Source organism: Haliotis rubra, unplaced genomic scaffold (genome assembly GCF_003918875.1).
Source record: "Haliotis rubra isolate DU_JTF1 unplaced genomic scaffold, ASM391887v1 Scf393, whole genome shotgun sequence".
Taxonomy (NCBI): domain Eukaryota; kingdom Metazoa; phylum Mollusca; class Gastropoda; order Lepetellida; family Haliotidae; genus Haliotis; species Haliotis rubra.
The window spans coordinates 804,961-826,869 of record NW_025767072.1 but is presented as its reverse complement, the minus strand read 5'-3'; the positions used below and the strand labels follow the sequence as shown (position 1 = coordinate 826,869).

Sequence of the window (21,909 nt, the reverse complement as noted above, 5' to 3'; positions counted from 1 at the left end):
TAAACATAACGCTTGTAGTATTTCCATTGCAGGGGCGGAGAAGGGGGTGGGGTTGCACCTAAATCACAAAGTCCATAGTTCCGCCCTTGCATTGGGTGAGTCAGATACAATGTGTGGAAGCTCTCCTAGCGTTGAGATGACGCTAACCACCATACTTTTACCTTGGCTTGTGATGGTCATATTGTGCTATGGTCAATTCTCTCAACGATGCTGAGTTAGAATACACGCAAGTTCCCGTGGGTACCCATGAAGACCCGCGATAGACCTGTTTGTTGTAAGAGGTTACCAGTTCTCCTGACGTGGTTGAAGCATGCCATCGTGTCTAAACTACGTATTAGATGTTCATGATGTTAGTGACTGTACTTGCTCTCATGTTCCTCACGTCGATAAATACACGGAAGAGTTACCTCCCTTATGCGTCCTGTTACTGGCTTCAACAGATTTGATTGGTCGGTCGGTCACAAGAGCCTACTAATTCCATGGGTAACAGAGCGAGAAGCGGAAGAACTGTGATGATGGAAGTTTCAGATTCAGCTTAATGGCATCGACAATACTTCATAGCGCGTATTGTACTAGACCTGTGAAGGACTGACGTTGGCTGAGAGGATGTAATTTCAGTCGGTGACCTTGACCCTTGTTGCTAAGGTGTGAGTACAACGTCGCTATGTCGTCATGCAGCCAGTCGACTCCGGCTGTGTCACATGCTGTCATGTATTTGTACCAAATATCGGATTATTGATACGGCGGGATATTACATAACGATAAGCCGGCTCAGGCACTCTGTCTAGGCTGAACAGCGCTCAGCGGGGTGGCCTGAATGCGTACGAAAGCCCCTCCGTGGATGGTTTTACTGATATTGAACAGATTCATGTCATGTCGTGGAACAGCTGTTCGTGTACAGTGTCACCAGGGTTCTCAAATCAGTATACGAAGAGATGTTTGATTGTCTGCATGGAATTAAACAGTTCTGTTCAGTAATTTTCTATCAGTAAAACACAGTTTGGGTCCCAGCATACGGTATCGTTGCTCAATCTCTGGCCAGAACAGACAATCAAGTGAGTGAGTTTAGTTTTACGCCGCTTTTAGCAGTATTCCAGCAATATCACGGCGGGGGACACCAGAAATGGGCTTCACACATTGTACCAGTCTAAGTAAACATAGACTCAGTATTATTCTTTAGACTGCTATACTGACTCTAACAAAACCTAGTAGAAGGTCGCGTCAGCTAACCTTTGAGCGACCTATGACCGTCCAATCAAACGCGAGAACGCCGAACGGATTTAACCAATCAGACAACGACTACTTGTTAGAGTTCGGCGCGACTTACAAAACGGTTTTTGAATTTTCTCTTCTCTAGTCGCTGACACTGATCTATCAACAAACGAAAATCCGCATAAAACACGGATACTTGACCTGCAGTATAGACGCTTATGCAGTATAAACGCTTATTTTCGCAAGATGACATCCTTGAATATTGACAGCCACCGTTTACTCATTTCGTGTATCACTCGGAAGCGATCGTGCGGAAAATAGCATTTGGAATCTTTCGAGATTTTGAGGTAAAGGTTCAAACGGTATGTGCGAATGTTGGTAAGCTGTGTTCTGATTGGTCAGCCCAAAAGATTAGCTGACGCGACCTTCTACTAGGTTTTGTTAGACTCAGTATAGCAGTGTAACGAATAATACTGAGCCTAAGTTTACTTTGACTGCACATTGTACCCATGTAGGGAATCGAACCCGGGTTTTCAGCGTGAAGCTTGAGTTTCCATAGAGAGAATACAGTCAATATGAACACCCAAGTTCTTGAGTGAAGATAAAACATCCACTGCAGATTGGCCGGTGTGAAGCTGCTTGGTATCACATTTCTTTAGTCTTCAAGGTGGTCCTATAAAGAGTTCTTCTGTCTTGTCGTCGTTCAACATCAAAAGTTGAAAGTGTTGTGGTTGAAAACACACAGTCGATCAGGTAACCCAGTCTGGCCACTGATCTAATTAGAGCGCCTTCTAAGCTCCTGGGTGATTGTGACCAACTCTAACCCGGGTTCCAGTGAAGAGAAGCTAATAAAATCCGATCAATTACGCCGGTTGTGAGTGAGTGGAGACTCACGTGTGTGCGTCCATATGCTGCTTCACGTCATATGACGGAGTAGGTTATAAACCAGTTTTACACATTGTGCCATTTGGTATTCTGGGACTTGTAGCTAAAAAGGGAAACGCGTTAATAAATTGATAATTAATCTGACTGTTTGAAGTTTACGTATGTTGATTTCCGAAACTCTCTGCATTTGCGTCCCTTGGCAGGTGAGGATCAGTTGGTCGTGGGTTCGAATCCCAGATGGTCCGAATATTATCTCTGATGCATCAAACACCAGTTTTCACTAAAGCATAGTATACGTCCATGAGTGAGTGAGTTTAGTTTTACGCCGCATTCAGCAATATTCCACCTATATGGCGGCGGTCTGTAAATAATCGGGTCGGGACCAGACAATCCAGTGATCAACAGCATGAGCATCGAGCTACGCAAATGGGAATCGATGACATGTGTCAACCACGTCAGCGAGCCTGACCACCCGATCCCGTTAATCGCCTGTCGGAAGATCAATTCTTACCCGGATCTTTACGGGTCGTCCATGATTTGTGTTTCAACCTGACAACTGGTGGTGCAGTACATTTTGTTCACAGAAGCACCTAACCCAGTCCACTCCAATCCATTCACCCAATCCACACTCTCTAACGGGATCGGGTTCATGCATGTCATCGTATCCCAGCTGCTTAGATCGACGCTCGGGATGTCAATCATTGGGTTGTTTGGCCCAGACCGGATTATTTACAGATATATGCAAAGTGCGTTGTTAATCAGGAACGAGAGAGATCACCCTCTCGTCGTATCTTTCATCTGCAGTTTTGACATGAAGAAATTCGGCGCAATAGAAGTGAGTGAGTATAGTTTTACGCCGCTGATAGCAACATTCCAGCAATATCACGGCGGGAGACACCAGAAATGGGCTTCACACATTGTACCCATGTGGGGAATCGAACCTGGGTCTTCAGCGTGACGAGGGGACGCTTTAACCATTAGGCTACCCCACCGCCCCAGCCAAACAAGTGATAGGTATCATGAACCACCATTCAACCGACGAGAGATGAGGACATATCAGTGAACCAAGTCACCTAGTTTGACCATCCGATCAATAAGGTCACCTTTAAGGATACGACCAGGCTGCTCGGTGACCTGTTCTAACACGTATCTCCAAAGGAGTATTCTAATTCGTTGTATAATGGTATAGTACAGTAACTGGATTTCTTTAGTCCCATTTTGAGAATTGCCTGATAAGTGAGAATCAGTGTTTCCACAGAAAACAAGCAACCACTGTGCTACAATTGTCTGTTACATAGATTTCAATTACGAATGCAAAACACACCGTGGATTGTCCAAATATGTGATCAAGTTTTCGACCTCCGCACTTGCTGGACAAGGGATAGACAAAGATCCGGAACACACACACACACACACACACCGGGATCTGATGCTCATGATATCAACCACTGTTTGCATGGTTCAGATTTGACTGCGGCGTAAAATAGCAATCACTAAGTTCACTTCATAGTAAAAGAAGACAAATACGTTTTAAAAATACTTGACAAAGTTGACGGGTTAGCGATAGGTTGTACCTCTCGTTTTCGAATATTTTAATGACGATTGGGTACACCGAAAACGTTTCAATGTAAGGAATAGAACGCATTTTGTCGTGACAAGCGAACCCTTCAACCACGTGGCTACCCTGTCGCCGCTCAACATGAAACAAAAAGGTTGATTGTTTGACATGGTTAATGGTCACGCCGATTATGTGAAGTATATTGATTAACTACAGGGTGGAAGTACGTGTTGTCAAACACTGGAAAATATGTCTTAGAATACCTGAGAAATATCAACTACTTAAGGTATTCATTCTCTTGGTCTTGAAATCTGTCAATTCGTTAATATTGACCTGTTCTTTAGCAGATATATCGTTTAAACCAGTGGCTCTCCTCTCGGCCAACACACCGACGTTGTCAATATACCTGGTGATTACGTCACCTGAGAGCTTATCCTTGTTATTACACCGCACTGTTTGTTTCTAAACACTCAACACATATTTCTGCCATGTCGACAAGAAGCTGCGTTTTTAGGCGTGTTTGTTTCAGAACGTTCTTTGCTCATGTCGATTGTTTTCACCGCGAATTACGTTTGGCATTTCATCTGTAACTTTGCACGTGTCATAAATTCAACTCATTTAACAGCCGAATTTCGATTACTATTACACAGTGTAGTTACAAATGTTATTGATTGTCGGTACAGAAGAGGCGAGACTGTATCAAAGTAGAAATTTCCGGTGAAAATCTCGCTGCGGGTTTATATAAAAAAGTATTCAAAGTCACTGGTTACGGTTAATAGTAACCATATTGAACATACGTGATTAGTATGCAAAGTATATGATCAATATTTTGCAATACTCAAGCTTTATGACTGCGATTCATACATGATTGAATCTGGACCAGATAATCTAGTGATTGAAATTGCGAGCACCTATCCACGGCGTCGGGATTAGATGCCACACATGCAAGTCAGCGAGCGTGACCTGTTGTTCAAACCAGTAATCACTAGTTTTGGGAATTGATTGAAATGTCACAATAGATGATTGGTTCATTACCAACAAACAATCCTTAAAAATAATTGGTTAGCGACATTTTTTCAGATTTTTCTGTTCATGTTGCTATTGCCTGAGTATGAGTGTAACATGATGCAACTTGCTACTTTAAAGTGATGACTAATATATAAACAACATAAACTTCCTGGAATCTGCAAGAAATATTCTGCCATGAATTTTCAGTGAGTGAAGTGAGCTTTCTAAGAATTAAACAAGTTTTCATGCCCTGACAGCTTCTAAGATACATAGGCGGATCCAAAGGGGGAGGGGGGAGGGGTGTGTGTGGGTCCACACACACACACACACACACCCCACACACCCACACCCTCTTGCCCTGAAAGTTTATTAAATGACCATTGAAACTCTGGTGAAAATGAAGTGTGCGCCCCTCCTTTGCTCAATAGTGTGCACCCCCTTTCTCAAAAAGCTGTATCCGCCCGTGAGATATGTTCCATCTTCAAGAGTTTCAAACACTAAAACAGTAGTTCCAAGATTGTTTATGTTCGATTATGAGAAAATGTGATCGATTGCTTGGTCGTTTGGTCACTGCGATCGATCTACGATTATTTCAATTAATCGGAACACCACTAGTAATCACTATGTTAAAATCAACCTGATCTCGTTATTCCTATACATGTATATGAGTTACGTTGCCAAGTGTTCTTGACGGGTTACATCTACTGGTTTCACAAATTGCGAACACAAAACTTCGAACCTGTTTTGCTAATACCTTGATGCTATGAGCTGTCCTTATCAAAGTCCAGTAGTTTGGTAACAGAGATTGTCAACCACGAGATGGGAAGATGCTTCACGCTAACACCCATGGCAATTTTTCCCAATGAGAAAATGCCGATGGAGAACTATTAGGAAATACTAATTTCATGGAATTCCAATGTTTAAAATTATCCAAAATTATTCAAACACACAAGCACGCACGCACACACACGCACACACACACACACTACTGACAAATCTGTGTGAGTTTTGTTTTACGCCGCACTTGGCAATATTCCAGCTATATGGCGGCGGTCCTTAAATAATCGAGTCTGAACCAGACAATCCAGTGATCAACAGCATGAGCATCGATCTACGCAATAGGGAACCGATGACATGTGTCAACCACGTCAGCGAGCCTGACCAACCGATCCCGTTAGTCTCTTCTAACGCTAAGCATGGGTTACTGAAGATCAATTCTAAACCGGATCTTCACGGGTCGATAGATCTGAAATACATTCTATGTCATTACTCATGTGATACTTACTGACCATTCAGCCTATCCTGACCATGACACTGATCATTCTGCGTACAGTCTTATATTTCTGTTGTCTAATGTATAAATGTTAATAGGCATATTTGAAAACACGTGGGAGCCAGTAAATCTCCACACGGACCCGACTTGCTACTGAATTGTCATGGGGTCTTTTTTTTAATATATCACTCTCTGCGACTTATTATACACTTTTAAATCATGCAAGATTATCAGGCGCGTAGCAACTTCTAGCAAACCATTTTTTTCGTGTAAGCACGATAGGTTGCAAAGCTTTATATTTGGATAGTACTTGAGGGCATGCCCAGCCTTTTTAGCAACAATCATGTGTAAGCCCGGGCTGTTTATCTAGAATGGTAGACACACCCCTGATTATGGCCTGATAAGTGATGTTAGTTTACCGTTTTCTAATCTTTTGTTTAGTTTCTACATTCAAATTTCGGGCTAGTGAATTATTTTGTGGGGTAGTACCTTTCAGGCGTAGCTAGCCCGATTGGCTAACAAATTTGGAAACTATTTCGCACACTGCGGGGTGATTACAGTTTTCTCAGAAGTCAATGCAGGTTTCGACAAATATTCACCCAGACAGATGCAGAGTGCCCAAGATATTTTATGGATTTAAGCTTCTTTATTCTTTCCCACACAACGTTTTGGGATCATTACAGTGATCATTACAGAAACGTTGTGTGGGAAAGAATAAAGAAGCTTTAATCCATAAAATATCTTGGTCATCTATAACAACTTCTGAATGCCGCTAAAAGACATCAGATGCAGAGTGGTCCCCTGGGTATGCTGCGCTGTCGCCAGCGATGAAACACCAGCGCTAAATACGCAGGGAACGAGGCTGAGAGAGAGAAAGATACAGGTTTCGTTTCACAGTGAAAACAAACATATTCAATCAACGAGATTTGCAAAGATTATGTTTGTGACCGATTATGATTGGACCTGATGACCAGTCGGCTCCTGTCTAAGTAAACTTAGGCTCAGTATTTTTCGTTACACTGCTATACTGAGTCTAACAAAACCTTATAGAAGGTCGCGTCAGCTAACCTTTTGGACTGGCCAATCAGAACACAGCTTACCAAATCGCGAAAGTTAACATTCGCACATACCGTTTGAACCTTTACATCAAAATCTCGAACGATTCCGAATGCTATTTCCCGCACGATCGCTTCCGAGTGATACACGCAATGAGTAAACAGTCGCCGAAAATCGCGTTTTTGTCAATATTCAAGAATGTCATCTTGCGAAAATATAAGCAAAAATTAACCATGTCATTAGAAACCCATAAGCGTATGTACTGCAGGTCAAATATATGTGTTTTATGCGGATTTTCGTTTGTTGATAGATCAGTGTCAGCGACCAAGGAAGAGAAAATTCAAAAACCGTTTTGTAAGTCCCGCCGAACCCTAACAAGTAGTCGTTGTCTGATTGGTTAAATCCGTTCGGCCGTCTCGCGTTTGATTGGACGGTCATAGGTCGCTCAAAGGTTAGCTGACGCGACCTTCTTTTAGGTTTTGTTAGAGTCAGTATAGCATTCGTGACCAACTCGTGTTATTCCGGGACAAGCCGAATAGCGTCTTCTTGGAGGTTACGGAAAGGGGCGAGTGGTGACGAATGTCAGTATAGCAGTGTAACGAATAATATTGAGCCTAAGTTTACTTAGACTGAGTCAGCTCGGAAGCTCAGGTGACCTTACATCGCTGGGGTCGCCCATGGCATGGGTCTGGTTTTATCTCTGTGACTTTCCACTGACTAGGGAATGTCAACGTTGTATCAACAGATGGTGTCTTCAAGATATCTTTGCAAATTCAATTTGCCAAAGAATACCACCAAAAGTGCTACAACCTCCTGTCGTCTTTCTATTGCAGAAATCACACCAGCATAATTTATCTTGTTCGTAATTGACTAAAGTCTTCCGTTGACAACGTGCTCCGATCGATTGGATCGACCGGTTGTGTTGGGATATTGATATTAAGTCAAGTAAATCACGCTGGCGTGAGTTGGTGGTAGTCAGAGCGTAATCTCCTAACAGCGCCTTGTTTCCGCTGCCTCTTGATCTCACTCGTCGGTGTACACTGTACTTGTTAGCTCCCGACAACGCCTGTTCACAATTAGAGTGGCTGGATTTAGAAAGGGTTTTGTTTTTCTTGAAAGTTTAACCATTACTTACTGACTTATATATAAGTTTATGACTAAGGAAATCTGTTCCAATTTGAATGACGATAATGTTGTACCCTTGTGTTGAAAACAAGACCCCCAATGTAACCGTTAACTGTTAAAAGCATTCTCGATTGTTATAGTATATTTCCATTCTGTTATGATATACGTACAAATATGTAGACCAGGGTACCGTTGTAGAACCTTAGCAATAAGACTATCGCAAGTTTTGGACAACGGCACCCTGATATATATCATAACAGAATGGACATATACTATAATAATCGACATATATCTGATCTGATATTCATTTTGTGACGTTAGCCAGCAAAAAAGGTGGTGCGGTGAATGACATGGTTCTGACTTGCTCAATGAGACTTTAGCATGACAGCCCAGAATACTGACCTCGTGGGTATTGAGCATTAGACTGGTCCCCAGCGACCTAAGCTGGTCGTACGAGGCCACTTAATGGGTCGGGTGCTCAGGGTTGTGCCATGCCTGTCGACTGACCCCGAAGGCACGGATCTTTGCCCGCCATGGCCGACCACTGTGTGGTGCAGACTCCATTCCTAGCTTGCTTCTGTGATGGACTGAATTGCCATTTGGTAACATCAAGAGCATGAAATATATTACAAATCTATTATATTGATATTACATTTGAATGAAAAAATGACAAAAGTATGCATAATATTGCTTTACTTAATGATATATTTACGTTGTAAATTTTGAAGTTTGATCAGTTTGCAAGGTGACCCGTGAAGATTCTTGTTAGAAATAGTCTACAGCAACCCATGCTTGACACAAAAGGCGGTTAACGGGAATGGAATGTCCGTCTTGTTTTCGCGCATTTGTTGACATATGTCATCGTATCCCAACTGCCTAGATCGATGCTCATGCTGTTGATCACTGGATTGTCTGGTCAAGTCATGATTATTTACAGACCGCCAATAGAGCTGGAATATTGCTGAGTGCGGCGTTCAATTACAAACAAACACGTACACAAACAAACAAGCACCTGCAAGGTATGCCATATATTCCAGTCTCGACGTAAACAATGTTGCCTCTTTAAGAATACGTTACTACACGGCGCCCAGGGCGACACGCCCCTGATTTCAGGGCACAGTTTGGAGTATGTTACCACGACCCCTCACTGTCACGCAGGTAGAAGGATCAGTGGACACCTCACTCAAATAATCCTGTACATGAACACAATACACAAGATAAGATTCAATCAGTGCGTGTTAAGGGGTACAGTGCTGTCACAAACTCATTGCATGGTCTTAATTTACTTGGCAGGCAGCGCCTGAACGCCAGGATAAGGTGCGACTCTTACTGGATATATTGCCGCTGCGAGGAGCTCAAGCCTACGAGAAATTCTGCGATGTCCTTCACCTTACTGGGCACCTGTTTCTTTCTGACTTCCTCAGAGAAGAAGGTAGGTAAACCCGATACATGGGCAGTATGCAGGGTGGGTGTACCTGATGAATACGGATGGGCAGAGGTTGGGTATTTTTATCATAAAATAATCCTTCTGGATCAGTCTAACCCATGAAAGAAAACAATGGCAGCGATGACAAACGTCAGTGAGGTCAGCAAGCCAGACAATCCCCTTTTTACTGGCCACAAGCACGATACACTGGGAACCTGTTTTGACACGGAAAGCCTGATGGGATAGTATAGTGGTTTAAAAAACCTTTGCTCGTCACGCCCGAGGCCCGGGTTTGATGTCCCTGAAAGTAACAACGTGTTGAGGCCGCCATTTTGAATGTCCCAGTCCCTGATATTGAGGGAATACCGATCTTTCCCTCACTCACACTACCGAGCTGGGCAAGAACATGCACCAATTGTGAAAACGTGCAGGGTCAACCACCGAACTTCCGCTCTCCAAACAAATGCTCATTCTACTAGACCAAAGTGTAAATCTCACTGGAATAAGGTCATTCTCTTCCCACAGAAGTTACTTCTCATATCTTCCTACGAACCTCTGTTCAAATACGGCCATATTTCCCGGTTCTCGTAAAATCCCCTATCGGCCAAAAATCGCAACACGAATTATCTCCCCTTCTTTCTATCCAATCAGAAAACGTGTTACATCGACTTAGCCCCAACCTGACTAATACAAGCAAATGTGGGGCCACAAATATAAAAAATGGAGACGCCATCGATTCGCCATTACATGACTGAGTTCTGTCTAGAAGAAACGTTTGCGCATCGCGCAGGTGAAGAGGTTCTAGTTTTCCCGAAATTACCGAGGCCTTGCGAATGATCACTTTTGAAACAACGTCGCTGATTGCACAACTAAATCTGATTGCAACCAATCACGAATCCTGAACACTCGCACCATGAAAGGGCCGTATTAGAACAGAGGTTCGTAGGAAGATATGAGAAGTAACCTCTGTGGGAAGAGAATGGAATACGGTGTGAAAGACTTGCTGGGGGTGGGTCTGGGGGGTCTCGCTGGGTAGTGCGTATGCGGGAATAGGGGAGGCACACAGCAACACACCATACTTGGATCGAGGTTGGGAAGTTGTTTAGCGCGAAGCGGGGGATATAGTATCAGGCTCCGTCCGTACATATGTACGTACGTACGAATTGGAATATCTTAAGAACCGTTGACTAGACACTTTTCATATTTGGTACCAAGGTTCATCACAGTATGCGAAAGGTCCCAGTCGGGTTTGGTGACCTTGAGCTTCATTTTAAGGGGACTTTAACGTTTTACCATTGTCAGCGAGATATCTCAAGAACCATTCATACATTGCTACAAACGGCGTAGAACCCAACTTACTCACTCACTTTCGGATCACGTTTATTGACGGAAGTCAAGTAGTTCATATTGTTTTGCACAAGACAAAGCTCATATACAAAGAATACTCACCTGTCTACCTGTTTCTTCCTTCAGAGTCTCGGAAGGATGGCCTTGACCTTAGTGACCTCAGCAAACGACTTCCTGTCGTGACTCGTGGTCTCAAGGACGTTGAGAGGAAACAACTCGAAGCGTACATTCTAGAAAAGGTACCGTCTGTGTGACAAGTACAACTTTCCACAAGAGCACAAGAGAGATGAACCTAGTGCCATAAGACTCTAGAAAGTCGTTTTCTGATAGGCTAATGTCACCTCTGGTTAGTCATTTCGTTCCCGAAATTTCTCTAACGTGGCCAGTAATAGAATGTTTTGAGATTTTAAGTGATAGCCAGTAATAAATTCAGGTTTTAATGAGATCGAATTATGTTTTACCACACACTTGTTCATCAGAACCACCATGACAGAAAAGTAATTGTTGTAAAACTTTAGACTGAATTAAATATCCTGGAACAAATTAATTTCATTGTGAAGAACATTTACATCTATTCCTAACTCGTTTCAGATTCAAAGCGAGACAATGAAGTACGTGTGGAAAAGGGACACGAAAGAAAAAGAAAAATGGTTAGAAACCAAACAACTTCAGCTCAACGAAGCACAAGAGTTCGAGCAGGCTCGCAAGTCTGCCTTCGATAAGATCAAGCACCTCGAGAAATGCGTGCAGGATGCCCAGGATGCGCACGTGAAGGCGAGGACAGAGAAGCGCGTGCTCGAGCGTCAGCTGCACGAGATGCAGGAAAAGCACCGGGACAGCATGAGCATACAGATTAAATACAACACCGCGAATACTTCTGCAATCCAGAGATCGGGAGAGCAGGTTGGACAACTTAAGGCCACGATGAAGACAATTCACAATGTGATCAATGATCTCGTAACTTTGAAACCTCGAGAGAGTGAGCGAGAGCTGATGGTGCTGAGTGAAAATGAGTTTGCATTTTTGGTTGAAGATTTTGAAGTGTTTGTGTCGAAATATAAAGATTTGTTAGAGGTGAAGGAGAAATATGAAGCGTTGTTAGAAGAGAGAGATCTGATGCTGCTCCATCTTGGATATGCACCGGAAGAACAAGATACGCCATCTTTGTTATTTGCTTTTAAAGACTTTGCAGTAAAGACTGATGAAAATTTACACCAGATGAGGCGTGAGATTTCTAGATATGGAGATTTGTTGCAACGAGAAACTGCTAAAGTAGAAAACTTAACAAAAGAAAAAGATATCAGATCTCAAGAGGATATTGAACAGGAGACGAAGAAGTCCAAGATGGCGTCGGGAGCAGCGGTCTGGCAGGCGGCCATCATGACAGTGATGAGGAAACAGTTAAATGACTTGAAAATCGACGTCAGGAAGAAGGGGACGCAACTCAGTATGCAGGAAGATGAGATTACAAAGATGAAAACCAAAATCACAGCTCAGGATAAACTGATTGACAGATTTAAGGAACGTATGACAGACACCGAGACGGTCAGCGAGGCGAGACCGACTCTAAACGGCCATCTCTCTGCAAGCCTTGAGAGTTTGGACGGGAAAAAGTCACAGATACTGCCTCCAATTCGATTTACTCAGTATCAGCCCCCAAGCCACTCGCCTGTGCCAAAACACGGTGGGTCGGTGAGAAAACATCACGCCACTGTCTCTCGGACCTTCCACCGCGAACAGATAAGTCTCTCGGACGGGCTAATCGCTGGACCTGTTCGTTTGGAGAACAGGGCGAAAAACCAGATGGGCAACGTTGTTGGTGATCTCAAGTCTCTCCACAACCGCCACCGCACCTCAGCCTACAACGACAGGAACAGCATGACCATTGTCGGCAAGGAAGTTGTCTCCCCTACACCTAAACGGCATCAGGCTAATGTCAGGACATAAACAATGTGATCTAAGAATGGTAGTATATACCTAACAACTTATATACAAAGCCAGTACTAACATGGGGACCAATAGAACTGGTGCCAAGTTATTTGGAAATCCAAAAATGCCCCGTTGTAGTATGCACTCCTTCTTACATTTGCGTTTTTGGCTTAAAGCCCTAATGTTACCCTTGATAGGAGCTTCATTCAGTTTTTTCATCACAAATTAAATACGTGTTGATTCAACATCCGGGTTACATCTGGTGTTGATTCATCATCCGGGTTACATCTGGGTGTTGATTCAACATCCGGGTTACATCTGGGTGATGTTTCAACATCCGCACAATACCAATGAGACCTAAAGCTACACAGGTTGACTCGTTTCACATTGTATCTTTGTAATAAGAGAAACACGCCGTAACATTTTACTCAAAAAAAACCAGCAAAGAGGCCTTTGAATGATTTGAATCAGACTCGTTTGAACAACTCGTGTTGTTCCGGAACAACCCGCCATATAGCTGGAATATTGCTGAGTGCGGCGTAAAACTAAACTCACTATTCCGTTACAAACCGAATGGCTTCTTGCAGGTTACGGAAAGGGGCGAGTAGTAGCTAAGTGTCCGGAAGTGCCTTTAAGTTCATTTGTCACCACTCGCGCCGGCAAGACACCATTCGGCTTGTCGACTAAAAAGTCAAGTGACCACAGAGTCTTCAGTGATCCGTGTTTGGGCTTTACTGCAGCTTTCGCTGACTGGTCTCATGCACTGGTTGTATCGACTAATAAGCAGAATTATGAAATATCCAGTTTTCGCACAAGAAGGGATGTGCATGTAAGTGAATGATATCGTCTTGGTTGTCGAACCGGAAAGATCAAAACGCGATTATACGTTAAAATACACTTGTATTGTCTACATCGGATAATGGGACATGAAATTATTGTCTCTTTATTTGATGAAATTAGGAAAATCCCGACGGGTGCAGCTTTAAGCATAAAGCTATGATAAATTTGAATCACATTAGCCGACTGATCCAGAACGAAGTCGCCTTCAAAACAAAGATTAAAAAATACGATTTCTGACACATCTCGTATCATCGTACTCTTTAACAAATCTCAACTAATACTCTTCTCGTTTTGGCGACCATCTTTGACCAACTCATGTCATTCCGAGACCAGCTGAATGCAAGTTACGGAAAGGGTAGAGTGTTGACGAATGATGGAAGACATTACCTTGTTACGATATCGAGTGGTGCATGTTGTGGTCCGTAGTAAAGAATTTAGTGGACGTCCCAAGCAGGAATATGGTTATGCCAAGACCTACACATCATCAAACCAATAATTGTCAGCACAGCTTGAAGGTTACACCCTTTCTTGAGTCTTGGTAAGGATCATTGATACAAAATTTCGCGTAACTCTCAGTTCAAACTATTGAGAGTTTAAATAAACTGCTTGACATCAGTGTCTAAAACTCCCAAAATTCAAAGCCAAACAGCCGGACTATTAACTTTAAAAAATTACCAGTCCGGATACAAACTTGCCTGTCCGGTTTTCAACAATAAACTGAAATTACACGTGTTGTGATTGGTTGTCGTAGCTTGAACTGTCCAATCGTAAGTAGTTTAACATAATTTTCATAATACCTTAAACACCTCAAACTGACGACAAGAGAACCTGTCTTATATTATGAAATATTTACTGTTAGGGGTAAAAATATCTATCAGACCACCGGACAGGCTACTTTTGAAATTTGATCGTCCGAGATGAAAATAAACCGTTCCGGACGGTCGGGCAGGAGGGAATTACAAACGCTGTTGACAAGATATGGGCTTCACCCATGTTGGGTAGTGGCTGAAATGAAACAGACAAGACAAGGTTATTCCCTGGTGATGTATTTGATATGCGTATCAAAGTTGTGATATGGATGATAAGTCTACTGTGTTTGGGCGACTGATTCAGCCTAGCATAGTTTGGGTCAGTTTTGTTATAGTGGTCAAATCCGATTTTCAAGAGTATACTTTCTTTTGCTTATCAGTACACACGGATTCGCTCGTCACCAGTGTAACGTAATCGTGACCAACTCGTGTTATTCCGGGACAAGCCGAATGCTTCTTGGAGGTTACGGAAAGGGGCGAATGGTGACGAATGATTCCATTCGCGACAAACTCGTGTTATTTCGGGACAAGCCGAATACTTGGCGGTGAAGAATGGTAACGTTTGTGTTCCTGACGGAACTTTTATGTGCCCGGACAACGACACACAACTTGCCATCAGAGGCGATGAAAGGATTTTCGCGCATGTCTTTCGATTTTCGATCTTATCGAGTCTTGTGACACAAGATCATATTCCCCACGTCCATATGACATCAGCTGTATGGAGAAAGGTGCAGGTTAGTGATTATTTTACGAGTGCTTCTTTATCCTGTTACCGTCACCGTTGTACACGACTGCTCATTTTTTGTATATTGATTCTTAACATGACACGCCATTTACCGGATATATTGATTTACACTTGAGCGCCTGTGATAACCTTGTACAGAAAGATTATTGATATGTGAATAAAACATTTTGTCATAATCTCTACTGTCATCTTTGTGAAACTGATGCCAAAGAAACGGAAGGAGTGAGTGAGTGAGTCTACTTTTACGCCACACTCAGCAATATTCCATGTGGCGGCGGTCTGTAAATAATCGTGTTTGGACTGGACAATCCAGTGATCAACAGCATGAGCATCGATCTGCGCAACTGGGAACCGATGACATGTGTCAACCAAGTCAGCGAGCCTGACCACCCGATCCCGTTAGTCGCCTCTTACGACAAGCATGGGTTACTGCAGATCAGTTCTAGCCTGGATCTTCACGGGTCTGAAACTGAAGAAAAACAGCAGAGTCACAATGGAGGGAAACGGAGACGAGTTACTCAGTCTTCTCGTAACATTGTCTGGTACGATAGGAACTTACTGAGCACAATATACTTGAAACCGCAGTTGTACCGGCTATGTATGTTTATTGTTAATATTATTAATAATAATGCAAGCTACGTCCTGCAGCTAACTGTGATGAGTTGCGTCCCAGAAACAAATATATGACCGGTCTGTGGATGTGGAATCCCACATTCTGCATCGCGATTCTAGGTTTGTCAGCACCATCGGGGTTCTAGGTGTGTCAGCACCATCGCGGTTTACTCACACCCAAAGCTTACCCGCTATGGTACAACTGTAATACTGAGTTAATTCAATGTCCCAGTTATATCAATGTCAAATAGCTTTGGGTTACTAACTGTAACGGTGGTGGAGTAGCCAAGTGATAAAAGCGTTCGCTCGTCACCCTGAATACGCGGGTTTGATTCTCCACGGGTACAATGTGTGAAGCCCATTTCTGGTGTCCCCGCCGCGATATTACTGGAATGTTGCTAAAAGCAACCAAAAGCCATACTCACTCACAAAAGTACAACAGCAATTGATTGAAGTGTACGTAAAATATCTAACATGGGGCTGTTTGCTGTGTGTACATGGATGCTGATCTACTAAGATTGGTCTTTCTGTTTTCGTTTCCCGGGAAACACCAAGGCACAGTATGATGATGCTTGCATATTTTATTCATTCTCATTCAGTGACACAAGTTGATAAATACATCATCCAAAGGTAGGTCGTTATAATTCACAATAACAAACAATTGCAGGTACATTAATTACAATAACATGATTCAACTCGCCTACCAACACAGCAATAAATATATACACCCTTAATACAAAGCCAGAAGACCTGAACATCATAATGAATAAAATGTGAATATGTTTGTCATATATACAATACAAATGTACTATAAACATCATTTACATTTTAGAATAATTCTCTTTCCATTAATTACATTAAAAGTAACTTCCCAAATATCAACCTCAGATTTTACAGAAATATTTAAACACTTTTCCCAAACACAGATACATGTGAATCCATATGTAGTCACACACTGTATTGCTAATATGAAGGATACAGGGCAGTTTTCGAGTTTGTTATATAGACATAATAAAAGAAATTAACACTTGCACTTCATGGTGAACACTAAGCTATGAGTAAAAGTGTAAGGTACACTTTAGGTCTCACATATTTCCATCATAAAGCTTGAGTGGACTATAAGTCTCATGTTTTAATCTGAACTGTTTAAGATGTTGTTACAAATACAGATCCAACGAGTTGATTCAAATGAAACAGATTCAAAGATAAACACCTTGCAATACACTGTAGTTGACATGGTGTGTATTCTAAGGGACGTAACTTGTGTCTGTTTGATGTTGAGCACCCCACAATTTACAGCGGAAGACTATTATCAACAAAACATTAACAAACAAAGTATACAAAAGTTAAGAACAGGAAAAACAAAATTTGATGATAAATATAACAAAATAGCCAGTTGGAATTCAACACACAGAACAGAAGGTACTTCTTTCAGACTACTATCTATAAATTGCACACTAGTAGCACCTGTCACCATGGTTACTGGATATTTATTAATGCAAAACACAAACATAAATAAACATAAATATAGAAACTAATGCAACCCCACCATTCTTGGATCATATTTTATGAGAGAATAAGAATATAATTGGTGTTATGAAAACCTCATAAACTCATGCCAGATTATGTTGAAACATCAGCACAATTACTTACATTTAGAGATAAAGGTCTATTTAATTTCTTGTGATAATGTTCTTACTGAAACTTAGTATTAATTAGTGACACATTTAAAACCTTTCTTCAAATGACACTTTGTACATGTCACACATGTTAATAGTGAAACAATGAATGCAACAGTTTGCAATAAATATACTTGAAAACAAAATAACTTAAATGTAGAATATCATATCCATTGAAATCTACTCAAGTTTCATCATCCACATCCTCAATGTCTTCCACCAGCAGTATCTGCATCTAAACACACATCTGAAAGATTACTCACTCGGGATCTTCATCCCTTGAGATTAACATCCATGAAAATACAAACAAGATCTCACAAGTAAAAGCAGTTAAAACATTGGGAGGCATCAACTGCTATAGTCAGATACATGCTGCAGATGCTGCAAAGGATTCAGATGTCCCTGTGTGGAGGATCATCTCTTGCCAAGGATGGGGAGTTGGAATGTCTGCTGCTTGATGCTCTCAGTGACTAGAGGCTGCTTGGGGGGTTTGGGGGACCGTCCCTGGCCATCTCTTTGTCTTCCAGATCCAGCATCACTGGGGAGTTGGAATCATCCTGAAACCAGTCAGTGAGTGAGTGGAAATATTTGTTTAAAGCAACCCATCCTACATTAAATATACATACCAACTTAGTGGCTCAATCTTTTAATCCTGTTGGAAAAATGTAACCAAAGCCTTTACCTTGGAGGGCATCAAGTGAAAACTTGATCCAACTTGACGTTTTCAAACTCAGAAGACCTGACTAACCATGACACTTGAAACTGAATGAAGGTCAGACCAAACTTTACACATTGAGATGAACTAAGGTCAGACCGACCTTGACACTGTCAGGCAAGTGTAAGTCAGACTGACCTTGACACTGTCAGACCAGTGTAAGTCAGACCAACCTTGACACTGTCAGACCTGTGTAGGTCAGACCGACCGTGACACTGTCAGACCTGTGTAGGTCAGACTGACCTTGACACTGTTAGACCAGTGTAAGTCAGACAGACCTTGATGCTGTCAGGCAAGTGTAAGCCAGAATGACCTTGACACTGTCAGACCAGTGTAGGTCAGACCCACCTTGACACTGTCAGACCAGTGTAGGTCATACCCACCTTGACACTGTCAGACCAGTGTAGGTCAGACCCACCTTCATAGTAAAGGCAGACCCACCTGGACCATGTTGAGAGCTGTCTGCAGATCCCCCATGGTGTAGTCCTCCAGATGCACCTCCCCCTCATCCAACTCATCCTGAGTCCTCCTCCTCTCCTCCTCCTCCAACATCTGGGTCCCCGCCCGGATCTGCTCCTGGATGTCCTTGCGCTTGATCAATGACTTCTGTACCGTCTTCTTCGATGCAGGTTCTGGAAAGACATTATCACTACCCGTATCAAGTTTCTGCATCCACATGGACTTGGGCAACTTTATCTGTCCATTGGTTTTGTCTGCCATATTAACATGCTGTAACTGAATTATTGCAGCATAGGCGGATCCAGAGGGTGTGTGCAGGGGTGCGCCCAATTTGTCCTAAAGTTTATTAAATGACCATTGAAACTCTTGTGTGAAATGTGTACTCCCCAACCCCCACTTTCTCAAGAGTTTCCCCCTCACAGAAAGCTGTATCCACCCCTGCGCATGTAATGTGTATCTGGAAGTTGAGACTGCATCAATGCTTAAGAAAACCTTGCAGCAACAGTTGTTGTGCAGTGGTATTTAACCTCTTACTAAAAGTGAATGTATTTTTATCACTCCCAGCTGCATGTGGACAAAACACAAGGATGGCTTCATATGTAGAAATTGAACAAGTCTAAGGATGTAATCTTAGCTAAAACACCACAACAAGGATGAGTTGATGGTGTCGTAAGACACCATTGATGTACAAGACTGACTGACTGAGTACGGTTTTACGTCGCTTTTAGCAATATTCCAGCAATATCACAGCGAGGACACTAGAAATGGGCTTCATACATTGTACCCATGTGGGGAATCGATCCCGGGTCTTCGGCGTGATGAGCGAACGCTTTAACCACTAGGCTACCCCACCGCCCCCTAGAACAAGATATCCCTACTTGCATGTTTAAACAGGTTGAAATGTTCAGTGAGAGGCTTCTCCATGGTGTGCTTGATTCTGCAAAGTGCAAAGTTCAAATGCTGATTTTGCAGACATATTGCTTCTTACATTACCTCAATCTTTCAACACACTCAATACCACAATATTCATTTACTATACCACATCACTAATACCTGTTATGTGTAATTTGACATGCTTTCATGGACATGATGTCATGAAAATGTGTGTACTTCAAGAATATACTGTAGCTTTATCTATTACTGTAGTTGAGAGCTGTAATGACACTATGACGTTCAGATCATCCAATTATTGATAACCATTAGGCGTTACCCGACTGTTGCCATTGACAATATTGCCACATAAGTACTACACCAGCTGTATGAAACATCATGAAACTGTCATCAGAGATCTGAAATATATACTATTCGCACTTTGCTGAGGATCAAATCATGGATTCAACAGAAAACTATGATGTGGGGGTCAAATTTGGTTTAAATATCTAAGCTTATTGTAAGCATGGATCCTAGGTTTCAGTATGTCATTTCATCTTGTGGATCCCATACCTGCTATTGACACGTTTTGTGTACTTGTCAATGACTTGTTCTATGATATGAAAAATAGTTGTTTGGTGCCATGAAAACCATTTTTATGGTTACTCATGTATCAAGTGCATAAGGTTAGATTAAAGTAACTTTTTGCCTAAAGAAGGGTTACAATATAATTATTTATCCAGTTTAAATGGATAAAATTTCAAAATATAAATCTACGTTTAAGTAATGTTGTGAATTTTTGTGATCCTTAGCAAAGTGTGAGTAGTATATTATATTCATTTCTATAAATTATGGGATATCAGTGCAACATGGTTTTGTGCAGCAAAGTTTGATTTTTGTGTATTCTGCATGTGTGCAAGTTAAACCAAGCCCTGCATTACATGTGTACATGTGACAGTTAAATCTGACATTCGATTGGAGGAACTTTGTGTATATAAGACTAGTAACTGTGGTAGACCAGATTGGTCTTTGATATACACCTCCAACACAGGTTTCTCTAACAGAGGTTGATATACACCTCCAACACAGGTTTCTCTAACAGAGGTTGATATACACCTCCAACACAGGTTTCTCTAACAGAGGTTGATATACACCTCCAACACAGGTTTCTCTAACAGAGGTTGATATACACCTCCAACACAGGTTTCTCTAACAGAGGTTGATATACACCTCCAACACAGGTTTTTCTAACAGAGGTTGATATACACCTCCAACACAGGTTTCTCTAACAGAGGTTGATATACACCTCCAACACAGGTTTCTCTAACAGAGGTTGATATACACCTCCATCACAGGTTTCTCTAACAGAGGTTGATATACACTTCCAACACAGGTTTTTTTAACAGAGGTTGATATACACCTCCAACACAGGTTTCTCTAACAGAGGTTGATATACACCTCCAACACAGGTTTCTCTAACAGAGGTTGATATTACACCTCCAACACAGGTTTCTCTAACAGAGGTTGATATACACCTCCAACACAGGTTTTTCTAACAGAGGTTGATATACACCTCCAACACAGGTTTATCTAACAGAGGTTGATATACACCTCCAACACAGGTTTCTCTAACAGAGGTTGATATACACCTCCAACACAGGTTTTTCTAACAGAGGTTGATATACACCTCCAACACAGGTTTTTCTAACAGAGGTTGATATACACCTCCAACACAGGTTTCTCTAACAGAGGTTGATATACACCTCCAACACAGGTTTCTCTAACAGAGGTTGATATACACCTCCAACACAGGTTTCTCTAACAGAGGTTGATATACACCCTGAACACAGGTTTTTCTAACAGAGGTTGATATACACCTCCAACACAGGTTTTCTAACAGAGGTTGATATACACCTCCAACACAGGTTTTTCTAACAGAGGTTGATATACACCTCCAACACAGGTTTTTCTAACAGAGGTTGATATACACCTCCAACACAGGTTTTTCTAACAGAGGTTGATATACACCTCCAACACAGGTTTTTCTAACAGAGGTTGATATACACCTCCAACACAGGTTTCTCTAACAGAGATTGATATACACCTCCAACACAGGTTTCTCTAACAGATGTCAATATGGCCGGAGTTCTGTGTTGATGGTGGGTCCTGGGTTCCCCTTGTCTAAGTTGCAGAATCCCTTGTGCAGGGTTGTTTCCCTTGGGCAAGGCAGAAATTGGGGGTTCAAATCCTAGTTTGTGTTCACCAAAGTAGTTAATGTCGGAGACCTGCATACATTTGGGCTTTCTTCAAATATAAACTGTCACATCGTGGTACAATGGGAATACTGTCTAATAAGGCATT

At 42.1% G+C, this 21,909-nt stretch overlaps 2 protein-coding genes across 3 annotated transcripts in view; one reads left to right on the top strand and one right to left on the bottom strand.

Annotated features, from left to right (window-relative positions):
* LOC124286849 (janus kinase and microtubule-interacting protein 3-like) overlaps positions 1-13,896 on the top strand; it is a 41,728-nt gene extending 27,832 nt beyond the window's left edge. The window contains exons 3-5 of the mRNA XM_046723289.1: positions 9,411-9,549; positions 11,017-11,129; positions 11,482-13,896. Coding sequence (XP_046579245.1) covers positions 9,411-9,549; positions 11,017-11,129; positions 11,482-12,837 — 1,608 coding nt within the window. The 3' untranslated portion in view covers positions 12,838-13,896. The remainder of the gene's footprint in view (positions 1-9,410; positions 9,550-11,016; positions 11,130-11,481) is intronic.
* A 2,495-nt stretch (positions 13,897-16,391) lies between these two features.
* Positions 16,392-21,909, bottom strand: part of LOC124286853 — a 36,742-nt gene continuing 31,224 nt past the window's right edge. For both annotated transcript variants that reach the window (XM_046723292.1, XM_046723293.1), the window contains exons 11-12: positions 18,661-18,851; positions 16,392-18,061 (exon numbers count right to left, since the gene is read on the bottom strand). In XM_046723292.1, the coding sequence (XP_046579248.1) occupies positions 17,975-18,061; positions 18,661-18,851 (278 nt within the window). In that variant the 3' untranslated portion in view covers positions 16,392-17,974. The remainder of the gene's footprint in view (positions 18,062-18,660; positions 18,852-21,909) is intronic.